Source organism: Enhydra lutris, unplaced genomic scaffold (genome assembly GCF_002288905.1).
Source record: "Enhydra lutris kenyoni isolate GAN:26980312 unplaced genomic scaffold, ASM228890v2 scaffoldscaffold47, whole genome shotgun sequence".
In the NCBI taxonomy this organism is placed as follows: Eukaryota; Metazoa; Chordata; class Mammalia; order Carnivora; family Mustelidae; genus Enhydra; species Enhydra lutris.
The window spans coordinates 15,663,956-15,682,543 of record NW_019154131.1 but is presented as its reverse complement, the minus strand read 5'-3'; the positions used below and the strand labels follow the sequence as shown (position 1 = coordinate 15,682,543).

Sequence of the window (18,588 nt, the reverse complement as noted above, 5' to 3'; positions counted from 1 at the left end):
TCATTTCATTAAAAAAATATAAAAGTAACAATAATATTGATGATTCACATATACTTATTTTGCAGAGCAGAGAAACAGAGTCTGAGAATTTAATAATTGAGTTCCTGAACAGTATAATCACTTGTAAAACAATAAACTCAAAAACTGCTGCTTTTGTGTTTCCTCACCCCATTCAGATTTTAAACCACTGAAAAATAAAAACCAAAATCAGAATTCCAGAAACATTTCTAACAATGCTAACGTGATTTTCTTCGGAATATTTAACAACCCGTGAAGCTGGAATTAAGAATAATCATTCCGAATCTTTCTCTTGCAGACAGTTACTTCTGATTTCATGTCTCACTTGTGAAGGGTGTTCTCGTCCTTTTTGTTTCACTTGTTTTTTCAGAAGGTGGGGGAGGAAACCCAGCCATGTATTTTTCTGCCTTTACAGAGTCATTGATGTGGTTTTGCAATCGTCTTGGTGAGAACTAGGACTTCTGTAGTAAAAGAAAACTTAAAAGGTGGTTCTGTGGCTGTGTTTTCAGGCAGAGTTGTGGGCTGTCACCAACACTCGACTGTTAAGGGGCTCCTAACACATCAACTGTCACACTGCTCCCTTGGACCATGCTTAGTGGAATGCAGCCCCAGGATGCCAACCAGCCACAGACACTTTACATAATATCTTCCCAAACCAAGAATCAGTGGTTTTATCAGAGGTGAGGGATTATATTCCGTAGTGAGCGTGCACCTGTGCACACTGCGTGTGCGCGCACACACACACACACACACACACACACACACAGTTTTAATAGCTCTAAGTCCTATTATCGTTGTTCTCTCGAGTAAAATATACTTAACTATCCTAAACCAATGCTGAAGAGATCCACTAGTATCCTCCGGGAGTTATGACAGAAGCAAGCTTGGGAATAATATCCTTTTCTGAATAAATTCTAGACCAGAACTGAAATTCAGGTGACTTTTTCATAAGCCGTGGCAAAAAAACAAAAAAGGATTGTCACAATTCTCTTCTACAAGGTGATTTTTTTCATTCTTGAGCCCAAAATACTGTCTTAATCCTGTACCCCTGAGGGAGTCATGCTGGGCCACTTACTGGTTGTCACTGACTATTCAGAGTCAACAGCCCTTCAAATGATGACCTGAATTTTAGAAAAATGGAAACTTCCTCCAAAAATGTCATTATCTAGTGTCACTGTCATTATCTAGTAAAATACTCATCAGCACCAAAAGGCAAATATTTCAGATTCCTCTGTTCCGAGAAATTAGGAAGGTGGGAACCATGAATTATTACACTGGTCACTACAGTGCTCACACACGGGCCAAAAAAGGAAGGATGCTGTCCAAACAGATCATTAGAGCAAAGTGAAAATTTGCACTAATTCTGAGGGCATTCAGTCTTGGGAAGAGCTTCCTGGTGTCCTTCCCCAGGCTCTTCTGCAGGTGCAAAGTCAAGTAAGAGAGATAGGGGTGGAAGGCAACCTAGGAACTGGCATGAATCCTTCGGGTTTCTCCAGGTAGCATGATTAAATTAACCACAAGTGTAAACTTGTCAAGCCCTAAAACCAGCAGCATCTCCTCCTAAACTGATGATGAGGGGAGCCAGAGCCAAGATAGGATGAGATGAGTTGCCTGGAATTAAACTGCCATGGCTCATTTTTAGTTGTAGAACGTGTTGCTTGAAAGATACTGAAGAAAGAGCATGAACACAGATGGTGAAGAAATTGCCATTTGTAGCAATAGTGGCAAAGGGAAAAAAAAAAAATCACTTTCAAGCTTTAAGTCTTTAAAAAACATGCTGCATTCTATCACACACACGAGATATGGAACAGTGAATTCACATGCAAAGGGCAGCCTTGTGTTCATGTCCAGAACCAGGCCTATGAATACAAATGCTGGTCAACAGAACAAAATGAGCATTCTAGAAATGCTTTCATTTATGATTACAAAGACGAAGCCAATCTTCCCCATCATCTGACAGATGTTTCCAAGAGCTGAAAATGATCATCTGAAAGACAGTATTTCCCTAGATCAATAGCAGTTCTCATAAAGGTTTCTCATAATGGTATCTGCACAAAGCTATGTAAATTATAAATGCAAACTTAACCACTGGTTTCAAACTGAAATCTAAATATAGCATAATGCCATCCAGTTTACCCACATCAACACTGTCTCTTGGCTTCGGAGAGACCGTTCATTTCTGCCAACCGGGGAAGTTTAAGGACAGTGAACGTCACAACAGGCGGCCTCTCCCTGCTATCCTATTTCCGGTGCGGGGGAAATTCCAATTCAGTGCACACCTAAATATTCATGATATTCAAATATTCACGTTGTACCACACTGCAATCAACCTGGATATATAAAATTCTAAGGCTTGTTTCAAAATAAAGAATAAGTGGGACAGACAACACAACCAAAGTAGATTCAGGCACAAGAAAACTTTCCCATCTCGTGGAATTTTCCGCCTGGGTCTTTGCTACTCGGTTAGCTCCATTCGAGGGTAAAGCTAGCTGTCCAACACCGAGCAAATGGAATAAAGCACACGGTGTAATATGCACAGATTAAGACTCTTTAAGGATTATAAAAATGTAGCCAGGGCACAGGATAAAAGCAATCTTTAAAACTGGGTACATGCAGTTCTCAGTTAGCCTGGGTGATTCTCACCTCCTTCAGGCAGCAGGGATCCTCCAGTCTTTTCCTCCCATTTTATAATGACATCAATAATCAATAATTATTTTCACCCTTGGAAACCAGGGGGGAAAGCAGCTTTTTTCTTTTTAGGCCACTTTTCCTCATATCTATTACACGGATCTATGCAGGTCATTCAGCTAAGCACGGAATGATTTTCAAGTTGCCATCACCTTCATAAGAGCAACCCCCCAAGCACACTAATATCTTCGGGATGGCACTCTGGGAAGACGGATGCACCCACAGCGGAGAAAAAAGCACCGGTGCCCCCATTTCAAAAAGTTGAGCTGCCACCAACACGCTCGCGAGCACATGTGCCTGCAGTGCCGCCTGCCTCATCACAAAGACGAAAAGGAGGAGTATTTTCATCAACTGTACCTGAGTTTCTCCTCACACAAGCGAGAGAGAAACATCCCCAAAGCCAGGCCCATGTGGATCTGCACGGCTTGAGACTCATCAGCTCTCGGTTTCCCAGGTAACCTGGCAGTCAGCATGTTCAGGATTTCCTCAACCTTCTCTTTGCAAGAAATAATGAAAACTGGCACGAGGAGAGACAAAGCCGTGGCGGCAGCGGAGCGGGCGATCGCGCTAGCTGTGTTTTCGCCAGAATAGGATTTCTAGGACATGCCAAAGGAAGAAAACAGGGGTTGGCCCTTTGTTTAAAACATGAAGGAAGCACACCTGTCACAGAGTGTCACAGAGGCACCGCACCACAAGATCCGAGGCTCTTAGAGCTGCCACTCTCCCCCCACACCGCGCCCCCACCCCGCCAACCAAAAATATCATTTAAAATCATCTGTATCTGTGTTTGTCTAGGTAGTAGGTTCCCTTTTCACCCTCCCTTACCGAAACAATTTGCTCCTAAACAGCTGATTAGTAATATCCTTTTACATTTGGAAAAAAATAAATAAATGTCTTCTTTGAAAGGGTGTGAATTCCCTCACTATAAAGCCTGAAAAAAAGTCAGTGTTTGGAAAGACCACGTGTGTTTACTAAAAAAACAAAACAAAATGAAACAAAAAATCAAAGTGAAGTTACCCAAGCTTGGAGAAACCACCAAGCCATATTTATAAATGCCCAGAAAGCCAGTTTTCCAGGAGAGAGAGGAAGCGTGTGTGCGGTGGCGGTGGCGGGGTGGGGGTGGGGGGGTTAAAGTTTAGTACGAAGGAAGAAGTGTAAGTTTAGCACAGGGATCTATTGGCAGATCTCCCAAAATTTTTGGTGGGAACACTTCCCAGTAGATGGATTATTTCCTACAGGGGGTTAATTCCTTTTAATTAAAAAGGAAGTTGAAATCCTAAAAGCCTTTGGTTACAAAGCAATAACCAGCTATTCAAAACGAAATGGAGAGCTCTATATGCTCCTTCCTATATGTAATTATGGGAAAAGAAATGAATAACAGCCCCAATAAAATGGCAGGGCAGCTGAGTATGAACAGCTTCTACAAGAATTCTACAAGAATCCCATGCACAGACATTCTATAGATTTATAAATATATCTCAAGTGGGGAAGAAAGCCCATTTATCACTCCGCATTATTATCCACTTCAAATTTTCAGACACACCATAAAGGCCGTTCTGTCCCTTGCAATCAAAGCACATTAAAAAGTGTGTTTAATTCTGTACCCATTTGCTCTCTAAGCTTCAGTACTTCAAGGACAAAAATCAAACATGTGCTAAGGTATTCTTTAAGTTAACATAGCATTATTGTAATGACAATACTATTCAAAATGACCCAGCTGCTCCAACACTGGAAGTCAAGAAAGTGGCTTTCGAATCAGTGCTTTGAAGAAGTAGAATAATGCAAAAATCACAATGGTAAGAGGCAACCCTGAGCTGGCTACTAGGGAGATTATATTTATTGGTTTGCAAGAACTAAGCAGCATGATTAGAAATCTCATAGAATATCCTGGCCTGGTGAATATCTGAACCAGAGAGCTACTGCAAAGACCTCCACATAAACTAGATCTCCGTCCGTCATTAAAGGAGTAAGAATACTTCCGACAGCAAGCAAAGGATCATAACGCAAAGATTTCTTTGAGGAAAATCCAAATTCCAACTTAATTCTATATTATCTACAAGTCATTTCTTTGTCCCCAAGTATAGTTAAAAATCCTAGTTCCAGACCCCAAGGCCCGGATGAATATGTAACAGGTCCTCCCAAAAGCAGGACAGAGGCATGCAGAACGCTGTATGGAGAAGAGAAGGGAATGGAGTTTCGGGCACAATTCATGATCTTAGCAACAGTTCATGACCTGTGCTATATTTTTATTCAAATCGACTATAATCCTCTGCCACTCAGCTGATTGTCCCATGATCACTGTAATTCCCTAAGCAGTGGAGAGTGATAAGGCAGAACCAAAATAATTCTGGGCAGATACAGAAATAAAACATGCACTACAGCCAATGAAGGGGAAATAAAACCTAAACAAAAGAGGTGTGTTTTTAGTTTGTTTCAAAATCTTAGGATATTAGCATGAAGAAAAAGAGGGACTAAGTGACAGGTGCAACAATATTCCTTGGTATGTTTAGAGTATTTCAAAAGTTATAGGAGGTGATCCTCGCAAATCTTTCATAAAGTTGGCAAAGCATTAATTTTTACCTTCATTGTACAGGTAAGGAAAATAAAATGATGGGTTAAGTATCAGGCCAACGGTCGCAGAACCAATAAGGGGCAGGGCTGGGGCTACAATCAGTATAGATAATACTGTTCAATTGCCTCATTTTCCAAGTTAGGACACAAAGGTCCAAAGAGTCTGACGTGAACTGCCCATGGTCACATATTCCAGAATTTTAAAAAACCAGGACTAGAAACTCGGGGCTCCCGATCTTTAGCCAATATTTATTTCACGACAACTATAGCTCTTGCCTCTGATTACACATGGGAATCATCTAGAGACCTTTCAAAACACTGATGGTACCCAGGGTCCATCCCTAAGCAATTAAATCTGAGGAGAGGCCTGCAGGGCAGTACTTCTTTTTTCTATCTATACAGAGATTTCAAATACATACACATTCCTCAGGTGATTCCAATGTAAAGCTAAGACTGAGAATGATCACACCATGGTATGGCTTTTGTATGGACAACTAATATGAGTAGCCTAGACCCTTCACTTTTCTGATCATTTTTAAAATTTTCTTTCTCAGACTTACGTAATAAAATGAGGAGAAAACTTGGCCTCTGGGTTGGTAATGGCTATCCACAATGACCAGGAGCGTATCAGACACCATGGAAACCCACTCCTTCATTGAAAGGAAATTGGGCTGAACCTGCAGAGGAAGGAAAATATGAAGTGAGGGGCGACCGGGTGGCTCAGTCGGTTAAGTGTCCAGACTCTGGATTTTGGCTCAGGTCATGATCTCAGGATCCTGGGATCTACCCCAGATCATCAGGCTCAGCACTCAGCAGAGTCTGCTTGAGGATTTTCTCCCCTCCCCCCCTTTGCCCCTTCCCTTGCTCACTTTCTCTCTCTTTCTCAAATAAATAAGTTTAAAAAAAAAAACAAAAAAGAAAAACATAAAATGATAATAAGAAAAAAAAAGAAAAGAAAACCTAAATATTATTTCTAGATCTAGGGCACAACCCCCTTCTATATTAAAGAGTACAGTGCTATTATCAAAAAGTAACCTTCAGGGCACCTGGGTGGCTCAGTCAGTTAAGCATCTGCCTTCGGCTTGGGTCATGATCCCAGGGTCCTGGGATCGCGTCCCGCATTGGGCTCCCTGCTCAGTGGAGAGCCTGCCTCTTCCTCTCCCTCTGCATGCTGCTCTGCCTACTTGTGCTCTCTCTCTATCAAATAAATAAAATCTTAAAAAAAAAAAAAAAGTAACCTTCAGCTGCCAGGATATTAGGAGGCAGATAGATATTTAACAAATACACATCCTCAGTTTGTGCCCCAACAGGAATAAGATTTACCTTTTATACAAGACAAGCAGAGGCGAGAGGATGGGGATTAGAAAACAGACTGTGTCCAAGAGCTCTCCACAGCCCACCTGTGTTTAGTGAGGGTGATGTGGGGGTTAAAGGAGAGACGTGCAGAGAAAGAAACTCAAAATGCCTCATTTCTCTGACTTGCCATTTCACAAAGGAGGCCATAAAAAGCAGCCTACAAAATTCTCATCACCATCTTTAGCATTTCTGCTTACTACCACCACAGATTTATCATTCTGAATCATCACAACATTTGCCTAGCTAATTAGGTATGAAAGCACAAATGATCTTCAGTTGGGAAAAGAAAAGGAAAGAGAATGCAAAAAACCAAAACAACAACAAAACCCAACTCATTAAAAAGAGACCTTGGTTTTAAAAATCACTCATTAAATGAAACAAGATGGGATTGGGAGGGAGACAAACCATAAGTGACTCTTAATCTCACAAAACAAACTGAGGGTTAATGGGGGGAGGGGAGTTGGGGGGGTGGGATTATGGACATTAGGGAGGGTGTGTGCTATGGTGAGTGCTGTGAAGTGTGTAAACCTGGCGATTCACAGACCTGTACCCCTGGGGATAAAAATATATTATATGTTTATAAAAAATAAAATAAAAAAAAATTAAAAAAAAAATAAAAATCACTCATGACCGTGGATGTCAAAAGCATCCATTAACTCACATGGTCACCCCCAGGTGGTGCAAACAACAAAGGTCAATGCCCTGTTAAGCATCCTTGGAATTAATAGTTTGACTCAAGGAAGGCCTTCTTCCCAGGCTGTTTGGCTCTCAGTCACAGGCAGATTGGAACAAAGTTTGAAAGCCTCAATGTTCATCAAATAAGGAGTGAATTTGTACTGACAACCAGAGACAAGGCGATGAAGAACAAAAGCAGAGCTCCAGGCGGTGTGGCTTCTCCATGTTTTGTGTACTATGTGTTTTAGCACAGAACCAAAGAGTGGGGAAATAAAGAATAAGAATTGCCTGGAACTCAAACTCAGAGCTAGACCCCTGGTTATCAGTGGGGCAAATTATCTGCTCGACTGCCCCAAATCAGGGATCCTAGAAAGGCACTTTTAACTTTTTAGGTCGTAGATTCTACTTAGCATGTTGTCTCTGCTAAAGTACTCTATGCGTCTTTCAAGGATAGAAAACATCTTTCTCAGCATTAAAGTAAGATTCTGCATTTAAAGTTAAATTTTCTTACGGTAACTACACTTTTATCCTTCATGCAATAATTGCCTGGTCTCTTTCCCTTCCGCACAGGTTATATACATTTGTAGCTTTTGCCACACAGCTTCTGTTCTCTGGTTTACTGGTAATGGCACCCTTTGGAGAATTCCCTCCTCCAGGACTTGAAGCTTGGTTAAATGCTCAATGAAGCTACCCATCCGACCTGCCCAAGGGGTGGGCACGAGACCCATGGGACCCTAAATCTTGAGTGACACAAGCACAGTACATGACCAGAGCAGATCCATCCCAGGGGCAGTGGTCCATCCGCTGTGATGGTTCTCCTATCACTTCCTGCACCTAAGGCTCTTCCCCAAACCCAGTTTTAAGCTTTGCCTTCCATTCCATGGACTTCCCGATGCCCTATTTTTCCACTTTTTTAATTTAGATGAGAGTTGGTTCCTTTGCTTGCAAACAAAAAACTCCGCCATGAAAAAAGAGTACAGATGGCCCAGAAGACATACTGAGAGAACAGAGACAGGCTGAATGGCGTTGAAAAAAGCCCGGCTCTTGCAGCAAGAAGTCATATGACGGTTACTACGACTGAGCACTTAGTATCCACCAGCCGTTGAGCTCTACAAATATTCACTCATTTGATCCTCAGAGCAATCATGTCCGTTGAGTACCTCTATCCCCACTTTACGGATGGGGGAACGGGCTTTGCAAGGGAAAATTACCAAAAACAGACCACAGAGCTAGCAAGTGCAAGTACTGGGATTTAAATACAGGACTCTCCCACTCCAAAGCCTATGTTTTTTAACCACTTGGCTATATTGTCTCCAGATAATGATAGCTACTAGATAATGGGGCTTAAAAGAAGAATAAATCCATGTCTTTTTATTTTGACAGATATGAATTATCTGAAAAAGTACATTGGAAATGAACATTGGCCAGCTCACCACATGTTTAATTAAGAAATAAATGCCTTGCAAAAATGAATAGGCACTTTGTCATTGACATCTACAATTAAAATGCAAAGTACAATTTTTTTCAGTCAGTAAACACTGCTTATTTATCATTTTTTGACAGCATTGTTCACTTTCAGTAAGCCTAGTTAACCTCCTAAGATTGGTTACCACCGATGTAATCACAAAAAGACAACCCCTGTTGCATAAAATTGGTACCTTCAAATGGAAATGACCACTTAACTGTGATGGAGAAAGCAAAACAGAAAAGCAGCAAGGAAGAGTGTCTGAGGAGCCCCTTGAGCTTGCCCGCCGTGTAAAGACCCATGGAGCAGTCTAACCGTGCTGCCGCAGGCATGGGCTCTAACCTCATAAATTCAGGGCCAGGCTTAAAGAGACTTCTCAGTTTTCAAACGGTGCCCAACTGGTTCAAATCACCCTTAACTCACCTCCGGGACCCCCTCCGAGTCTGAGGAAAGGCTGGCTTCGTGTTTGGATACGACCACAGCAAGGCTGCTTAAGGCTAACAGCGCGTTGCCCTTGACCACTGGGCTCTCCCTGTTCAAAAAGAAAAAAATTCCAAGAGAGGATTTGGGGGCATTAACAGGGAAAAGAGAAGGTGTTATTACACAGAAGGCAGATGAGGTCAAAACGCACTTCCATTCCCTCACAGAGCTGTAGCCCCACACATCCACTTGTGCCCTGATGTTTTTGCCTTCTTCTGACACTGGCGTGGATTTCTTATTCTCCTCTACGGGTATGGTCATTCATTCAGCTTTTTTTGGCGGGAGGGTTGGGGTGGGGGTGGGGGGCTACAAATCCAAGCTCACATATCTAAGTTCATTCTTTCTAAAGTTTTTATTCCATCGTTGGATGCGGCATTTCATAAGTTGTGTCTTTCTGTTTCATCTTTGGCCAATATAAATTTATTGATTTGCGTGGAAAAGACGAGCGGAGACAGTTGTGGGAATGAGTACAGTAGAATGCAACTGGCCTCTGGCTTTTCTCAGGCGCTGGTGTGTGGACAGCACCCTTTGCTAGCAACCTGCCATGCTGGTTACTATAATTATTATCATTATCCTCCCCTTCTTTCCTTCGAGATGCCAAAGCTAGCAATCTTAAAGGCAGTTTGTGATATAACCTAGAGACCCTAGATAAGATGCAAAAAAAAATTAAAAAATAAAAAAAATAAATAAAATTCCTGTTTTTAAACTATCTGGATGGAGAGTTGCCCTCTCCTATTATCCAAATAGTAGTTTTTCTATGAACAGCAACAAAATCTTTAATGTGACTTCTGGATTTAGTATCAAGAAAACTGAACCTTTTCAAATATACTTACCACCTGAAAATGAACACTTAATATTTTTCCATTATTCCAACGTGATTCTATAGGAGAAAAATCTTCAGTGGGACACTGATGAGAGGCTCTTGGCTGGCCACCTCTGTCCGAGCACCCAAGCCCACGGACATTCCACTCTGTCCTGGTTGGGGGTTCCCATAACTACAGAGAGTTTTGTTTTGTTTCCCAAAACCTTGATTTGAGACCTGAACATGAACCTGTGGGTACATGCTAGAATGACTCCCGTTCACCCCAGTGCAAGAACAGGACAGATCTGTGGGGTGAGGAGACTTCCAGCTCTGCTCCCCATGCAAGCTGAGGACCTCCAGTACCAGGCCACAATCATGACAGAACCTGTGTGTTAAGGGTATTCAAAGGTGAATATGCACACACACGTTCTTGCATTTTTGTTTCCATTGGGTAAGAACAGGATTCAGCACTTGCCATCATCAAGTTCCTCCATTTACCTATCCATGAAATCCCTCCCGCCTTCTCCCTCTCCGCCTTGGGGTGGTTACACTCAGTGAAGGCTTCCTTTGCACACTTGCTCATTCTGTTCACTCTTGCTTAATTCATTCCTCCACAAGGCCTGTCATAATTTGATAACACAATGATGTTTATATTGAGGGGTGAGGTGAGGAGAGAAACTAGGAGGAAGACCTGAAGGTTAAGCAGATGCCTTCAACCTAGGTTTTGCTAGACTTCTGCAGTGAGGATCACTGGGATATGGATAATAATAAAAATTAAAAAAAAACACACCAGGAAACAGGACAAGGTCTGTGCACTCCAAGGCGCCCAAGCCATAACATCACTTAACAAAACCAAAATTAAATCTTTTATTTCTAATATGATCTCTTTCCTTTAGCTGAGAATATCCTGAAGCCTGTCCTGCTACAAAACAGCCATCGATCCCTAAAGTTATAGTGAAAAAAAAAAAAAGAAAGAAAAAAAAAGTTTCAAACTCTGAGTGATCTCACAATTCGATCCCTGGTTTTTATTACCCTATAGAAAAACTCAGATGGTCACCAGAAACTGGGTGTCAAATCATTTAAAACAAGGATATTAGGGGTGCCTGGGTAGCTGAAGTCATGATCCCAGGGTCCTGGGATGGGGTCCCACATCTGGATTCCTGCTCAGTGTGGAGACTGCTTCTCCCTCTGCCTGCCACTCCCCCTGCTTATGCTTACTCTTTCCCTCCATCTCTCTCTCTCTCTCTTTCTCTGTGCCAAATAAATAAATAAATAAATAATCCAAGGATATGAGACAAGATGACATGAAAAGTCCTTCTGTAACCCTGAAATTCCAGAAGAACATTTAGCTTCCGTTTCAAAACAAAGCCCTGAAATGATTTTGTTTCAGAAGTTCCACTGGTCTCGACATCCCCAACATGCATTGTTCTTGTAAAATGGAAAAAAAATGTATTTAAAGCCACTAGGGATTAGACCTTTGCTTGAAGACTAAATGCATATTTGGACATTAATCTTTGAATAGAAAAAAAGTATATCACAGTCCATGAAGTGAACGCTCAGGCCAAGTTACACACTTCACAAAGGTGCTGTGACCAGCTCTTGGTCAACTTGGCCTTCCCTGCATGCCCAGCACCGTGACTTATGAGGGGAGACACTAGATACATATTTAGTGAAACCAATTCACGGAGGAGCCGGCCAGGTGAAAATCTACAACTGGGTTCAGCAAAAACTCATCAGCTTGTGGATCAAATAACTATCCCCTACTGGTCGGGCAGTGGTAACTAATTTGCATAATAACATGTCAGCATCAGTACAGTATTTATCTAGGCAACACCACTAGCATTTTAATTAAACTGTCCTTTGGAACAAACTGATGCCATTAACCTAATTAAAAAGCACAGGGAAGGATGAGCTACAAGGATGCTTTCTTAGGGACGAAGTATTACATTATATATTAGTAAAGTGATCCCGTCCTTTGGGGATTTTCATCTTTGGGTTCAGATCTATTTCATTAATAATGATGAAAATAAACTTACATCAATCATTGGGGTTTATCTGTGTTCTGATTCTTCCTTAGCCCTATCCTTGACGCTTTAAAACTGCTCTTAAATGAGCAAATCAGTCTAATTCTGTGACTGCATTTAACTTACAGCTCAGAACAAAGTGAGTCTTACAATGGTCCAAACCAGCCTGTGGCAGCCATGATCCAAGAAAGGGAAGGCTAAGCAGGCAGCAGGTGGCGGTTTGGTCCTCCCCTGGTTGGAGGAAGCCAGTGGGAAAAAGTAAAGAGAGGGCAGCAGAGTAATTTTTTTCCTCCTGCACTATCATTAATCTCTCAGCCTCCGAACCTCGCTTGCTGTCATACCTACTATTGTCAGCATTGCTTTAATAAGATAAGGTCTATAAAATACTTTGAAATTTTTGATGAAAAGGTTTAGCACCATGAGAACATGAATTATTTTTATTCCCTACCACTGAGAATGTGAACACACTCTTCCTAGGTATTAGTCACGAAACGATGCTTTGCAAATCTGAAGATTAAAATCTTGTTGAAATAAAATTTTAGAATGGAAAATGCAAAAGCTACTAGAGAGGCAAAATTATAGTCTAATAGAAAGCTGCTAGATTCTTCAGCATTTACGGTTTTTGCTGCAAATGTCAGAGCACTCTTTTTAACAGGATGTAAGTAGGCTACATAATGGAACAAACTACTAAAGGTAAAGGTCAAAGACAGCCCCCGACCCAGCACCCCCTCCCTTCCATATGCAGCTGAGGGCTCCCCCACTGTGTCTGCAATTCACTAAACTGGATAAGCAGACACAAATGAGTCCCTAGCGAAGCCTCTCTGTACTTTAGTTTTCACTTTGTCAACAGATATGTCAACAGATATTTCCCAGTGCCTCCCACAGAACTGAGTGCAAGGGAGGATTACCACTTCTATCTCCCTTTATTCAGAAGACATGAGGCCGAATAGTGATCATGTACTGCGATCAGACTTCACCATTACGTGCCTGCCTAAGAAATTACTCGTAGAAAGCGAACTCTCAGGTAGATCATGTTCTTTGTTTTTGTTTTTACCCTAGAGGAAAACCTATTTAGCCACGGAAGGCTCTGGGACAGATAGGGACAAACTACACTACAATTAAATATATCTAGATAATGCGGACACATGAAATCCTCCAGGTCAAAGGTCAATCCACGTCATTTGGTGGATAAGAATAAAAGAAGTCCTACAGAAAGTGCAGCAGCTAAAGGTGACAGTGGAAGGGAGAAGCGGCGGTAACTGACATGTAACTTACTGCCAGAAACAATTACTCAGCTTGTTAGCAAAGGAACCTGAAGAGATTGTTCCAGCAAGTTCATTAGGGTGTAATTTTCTGTTGAGAGTTGGCTTAAGATAAATAAAAAGCCTCTAGGTGGTAATACTTGTTATTTTTGTTAAAACAACCATAAGGTTATGATTGAAACTGCCATTTTCATGGGTCTTCATGCTCGTTTTAGGTATTTAAAAATTCAATTTTTAGATACCCTGGACCCAGTAACACAAAGGGAATGAAAGGAAGTAGTACTCTGATTTATTTCCTGGCTCACAGTTGAGATTTAATAACCTATTTGCAGAACCCACATAATTCACATTAGCAAGAATTTCTCCTTCCCTCAGCAGCCCCCACCCCTGCCCCAAACCAAGTGAGAATCCTTTAAATCTAAGTCAAAGCACGAGGCACTCTGTTAGGTGTACAACAAGGGCATGACCTCAGGGACTCTTGATGTCAAAGTCATGTTTGTATTGATTCCTCCGTATTCTCACAAAAAAGACATGAACTTAAGAATTAACACAAGAAAGGATAACAACTGATTTATAAAAAAAAGAAAAGAAAAAAATCCTTTAAAATCCTTAAAGTTAGGACATACCCTAAAGGGAGAAATGGTATGCACCTGCCAGGGGGGAAAAAAATGTTTAAACAAAATGTTTGGTAAGAGAATAAACGAATCTTACTTGGCCGCCGCCTTGGTGATCTCCTCCGTCAACATGTCTCGGACCCTGCAATAAAGATTGAAAATAGATGCAGGAGTTTATGTTGGAGTAAGAACCCAATCTTTTTGCTTACCTCTGGCAATAACTCCAAATCCTAAAACAACATATGTGGAACTTTAGTGTAAGGTGAAAAAACTGCAATGGAGGCTTTCCTTCAAGGACTTTGCCCCTGCCTGTTTCTTAGGTCACTTACTGGAGGCAGGAAAGAAGGTGACTGTAACCAAGGAGCGACATGCAGGCAGCGTCACGATGGTGTCACCTCTTAAACTGAGCGGTGGCTAAACAGGTGTCCCTTATGTTTTATTCTGCTATGGGCTGAAAGTTTGTGTTCCCCCCAAATTCGTATGTTAAAATCTCCACACCCCATGTAGAGCGTTTGGAGGTGAGACCTTGAGGAGGTCATGAGGGTGGGGAGCTCGTGAGGGGATGAACGCCCTTGTTAAGAAGAAACACAATGGTTGCTCTCTCTCCTGTGAAGATACAGGGAGAAGGCAGCCACTCGCAAACCAGAAAGCAGGCCCTCCCCAGCACAAATCTCCCAGTACCTCAATCTGCATTTTCCAGCCTCCAGAACCATGAGAAATTTCTGTTATTTAAGCCATCCATCTAGTCTATGGTATAGCAGTCTAAACTAAGTCTAAACTAAGACATTCTCTCGTTTTTGGCAGAAGAGCTCACTAAAATAGCAATTTACTATGTCCAAATTATAGCTAATGGAATCATCACTACAGAAAATAAAATTAAAATGGTTCTAAAATCACTCTGGAGCCGAAAAAAAATAATTACACATGTGGATTGGAAGGTAGTGTACTCAATTCAAATGTTCACAAGATAAAATCTCTTTTCACCATAAAAGCCTTGAGATCAAGAACAACCATGGACTGCCGTATTTACATTTTGAAGAAGCAATCGTAAGTATTTTCACCATACACCTTAAGTTTCTTAAGTTCAAACTTTTTATAAATATAAAATTTTGCAAATGTTATAGCTGCATTATTTTCACTGGAAATATTTTAAAAATCTTAGCTATCTGCAGTATCTGAGAATGACTTGATCTTCACAGCCAAGTTTTTCAAACAGCTGCAAACACTGTTCCTACAGACTATAAACCTGCATTCTATAAAACTATTTGACAATAAATTTCTCTAAAATATATTGTCCTAGGGAGCACCTGGGTAATTCAGTCAGTTAAGTGGCTGGCTTCAGCTCAGGTCATGATCTCAGGTTCCTGGGATCAAGCCCCATGTCTGGGTCATTGCTCAGGAGGGAGTCTGCTTCTCCTTTTCCCTCTACGTACTCTCTATTTCTCTCTCAAATAAATAAATATTTTTATAAAATAAAATTAAAATATATTGTCCTATCTCAGTCTTCCTGAATGGAGTATGCTGCATTCAGTGTGGTTTTTTTTTTTTACTGGTCAATGGGGAATTTTTACAAATGATGACCTGCCTATAGTTCTATGCTAGGCCAAACCTTCTACTTATGGGCTGGTGCCCACCTCTTACTGTCTGCTCTGTCTGCTGCACCAACTGTTCTCTACTTGTATAACTCTCCTTAGCAGGTGAACATACTATAATACCTACCATCTTCAAGGAAGAAAACACTCTCCAGTGACTGCCCCAGTTGGCTGCTTCTCATACATTAGAATTTATTTAAGATAGTTCATCTCCTTCCACTCTTTCTAGACCCTTCTATAATCTGGCTTTTGTCCCCACAGCTCCACTAAAACAGCTCCTCTAATGGCCGCCAAAGACTTTCAAGAGACCAAGTCTTTTCCAGTTCTCAGTCTCTACCTTTTGCTGCCTCACAGCAACCCTGGACACAACCGGTTTCTCCTTTCTCGAAACCCTTTCTTTCCTTGGTTTCAGATTCCATACTCTCTTGGTTTTCTTCCCACATCACTGACCCACTACTTTACCTTCATCTGCCCCATATCTAAATGTTGAACTGCGCTGGAGCTCTGTCCTCTGACCTTTTCTCTATCTTTACTTATGCCTTAGACAATCTCATCCAGCATCATGGTTTTAAATGCAGCTGATATGTTGATAATAGCCAAATTTATATTTTTAGCCCTGATCTCATCCCCAAACTCTAGACTCACATGGGCAATGACCTACCTGATATCTCCAAATTGGAGGTCTAACTAGTAAGACCCAAATCTGATTCCTATCCCACAGAGACCTGCTTTTCTACTGTCTTCCCCATCTTAGTGAATGGGAAGTTCATACTTTTAGTTATTCACAGTCAAAATCGCAGAGTTATCCTGGACGCCCATCTTTCTGTCACTTTCTTCATTCCATCTCTCTCTATGTATTTTGGAGATACACGACCAATACACGACCCCCACCAAATGATCATTTTAGAAGATGAACCTCAAACTATATGTAAAAGAGAATCACAAAGAGGAAGTGAAATCCAAATTCTTAACCTCTAATCTTGAATTCGATGTCCTAATGTTTTAAACTGTGTCGCCATTTTGAAAGTTCATCTAGAAAATGTAACTTAGAATAGAATTGCTTAAACGGACACACATGCACATACAGCTTCTGCTTTTCTACAAATGCCAATTATCAGTAAACCAAAACCTAAACTTCAGTAAGCTTTGAATAGATTTTTAGATTCAAGAAACCCGGCCGCTGCAGGTAAAGCAATTTAGATTCTAGGCACTTTACTTAGATTTAGGTTGCTGCCACATTAATCTGACAAGGTATTCTTCCTAACCCATGTAACAATTTAAATTGCTTTTAATGTGCCAGCACTTACACATTTCTAGCTAATATAGTGGGAATTCACTTGGGTATGTCTGCCAAAGAAATTAAAACCCTGATACCTTAAAGTTGCTCCTAATAATGAAAATGTCTTGGGGAAAGTGGGGGGAGCGTGGGAGTGGAAGAGTATTCCTTGATGACATGGGAGATGTTAGGAAGGCAATGAATTGAGTGGGAAAACAGAATTTTTCCTCTGAAAGCATATGAAATAATCAGTTACAGGGAATAAAAATAAAGGGAAAAGCAACCCATTTTCATGCTGCTTTAGAAAACCATTTTAAAAATAATTAAAATCTATAAATAAAGCTCTACTTGTTAGAGCTGGAAAATCCACCTATCAGATCTTCAGTCTCTTCACCTTCCGGCTTGTATGTAAGTTAAAATTCCCCACACAAGCTTTTAAACAGTGCCCCCCCCCGCCACCCCGCCCCGCATCGGTTGTTTCCCATGAGGAACGATGAGCAGCAGAAAGCCATCCCCTTACCAGAGCCATGCGGTGCCTTTTTTGTACTGCACCTCCTCGGGTCCTTCCTTCCCATGTTTCAGCTGCAAGTCCAACTCTCCTGTCCTGCCCTGCAAGACACACAGCATAGATCAGCGTGCAAACTCTACGGCGGAAACAACCTTAACAGTTCTTTGTAAACACTGATAACTGATGTAGCAGCCTTTCCCCACTGGCCTCCGGTGTTCCAAATAAAATGTTAGATTATTAAAAAAGAACGTGGGAGGAGAGGTAAGTACATCACCACGCAGGTATTTCAACACTCATCAGAGAAGTTTATCCTGGAGCGGCTGTAGATTTGGGGAATTGAGTGCACAGCCCTTCATTTTGGGATAGCTCATTAAAAGCAGATTCGAGGGGTGCCTGGGTGGCTCAGTGGGTTGAGCAACTGCCTTCGGCTCAGGTCATGATCTCAGGGTCCTGGTATTGAGCCCCGCATCTGGCTCTCTGCTCAGCAGGGAGCCTGCTTCCCCCTCTCTCTCTGCCTGCCTCTCTGCCTACTTGTGCTCTCTCCCTCTCTGTCAAATAAATAAATAAAATCTTTTAAAAAAAAGAATTAAAAAAAAAAGATTTGAATTCCATAGGTCCAATTAAAAACAAACAAACAAACAAAACACAAAAAACCTTTATCATAATGATCTGCCTCTGTCAGCAGCTGATAATTTTAAGACACTAAACCAAGATTGGGGTCTAGGCACCAGTACTGTTAACAGAATGGGAGAAAATGAGGATACTCATATAACACTTAAGATTTGGGTCATATATAACCAAAGTTATTCTCATACATCTGCACATGACATTTTTATTTCACGAATTTATTAAAGTGATACCACACTTTTCAACTACTATACACAATAAAACTACAGCTACTATCACCCCTTTAAGACCAAGAGCTTCAGATATTTCTTTTCCGCTCTATTTTTTTACCCTCAGGATTATTTTGATCAGCTCCTTTGCCCTCTAGTCTAGCAGAAATTACATTATTTAAATGTACTTAAAATACTGGTTTGGGGGCACCTGGGTGTCTCAGTTAAGTGTCCGACTGTTGACTTCAGTTCAGGTCATGATCTCAGAATCCTGGGATCAAACCCCGCATCAGGGTCCCCGCTCAGTGGGGAGTCTGCTTCTCCCTCTTGCTCTGCCCCCACAACCCACTCGTTTGCTCTCTCTCTCGAATGGATAAATAAAATCATGAAAGAAAGAGGCAGTGAGGGAGGGAGGAAGGAA

General features: G+C 41.4%; 1 protein-coding gene across 1 annotated transcript in view; it reads right to left on the bottom strand.

Annotated features, from left to right (window-relative positions):
• Positions 1-18,588, bottom strand: part of LOC111156619 (focadhesin) — a 320,134-nt gene that overhangs the window by 72,122 nt on the left and 229,424 nt on the right. Inside the window, exons 23-27 of the mRNA XM_022517613.1 lie at positions 17,344-17,432; positions 14,053-14,097; positions 9,197-9,305; positions 5,838-5,954; positions 3,064-3,302 (exon numbers count right to left, since the gene is read on the bottom strand). Of these exons, the coding sequence (XP_022373321.1) occupies positions 3,064-3,302; positions 5,838-5,954; positions 9,197-9,305; positions 14,053-14,097; positions 17,344-17,432 (599 nt within the window). The remainder of the gene's footprint in view (positions 1-3,063; positions 3,303-5,837; positions 5,955-9,196; positions 9,306-14,052; positions 14,098-17,343; positions 17,433-18,588) is intronic.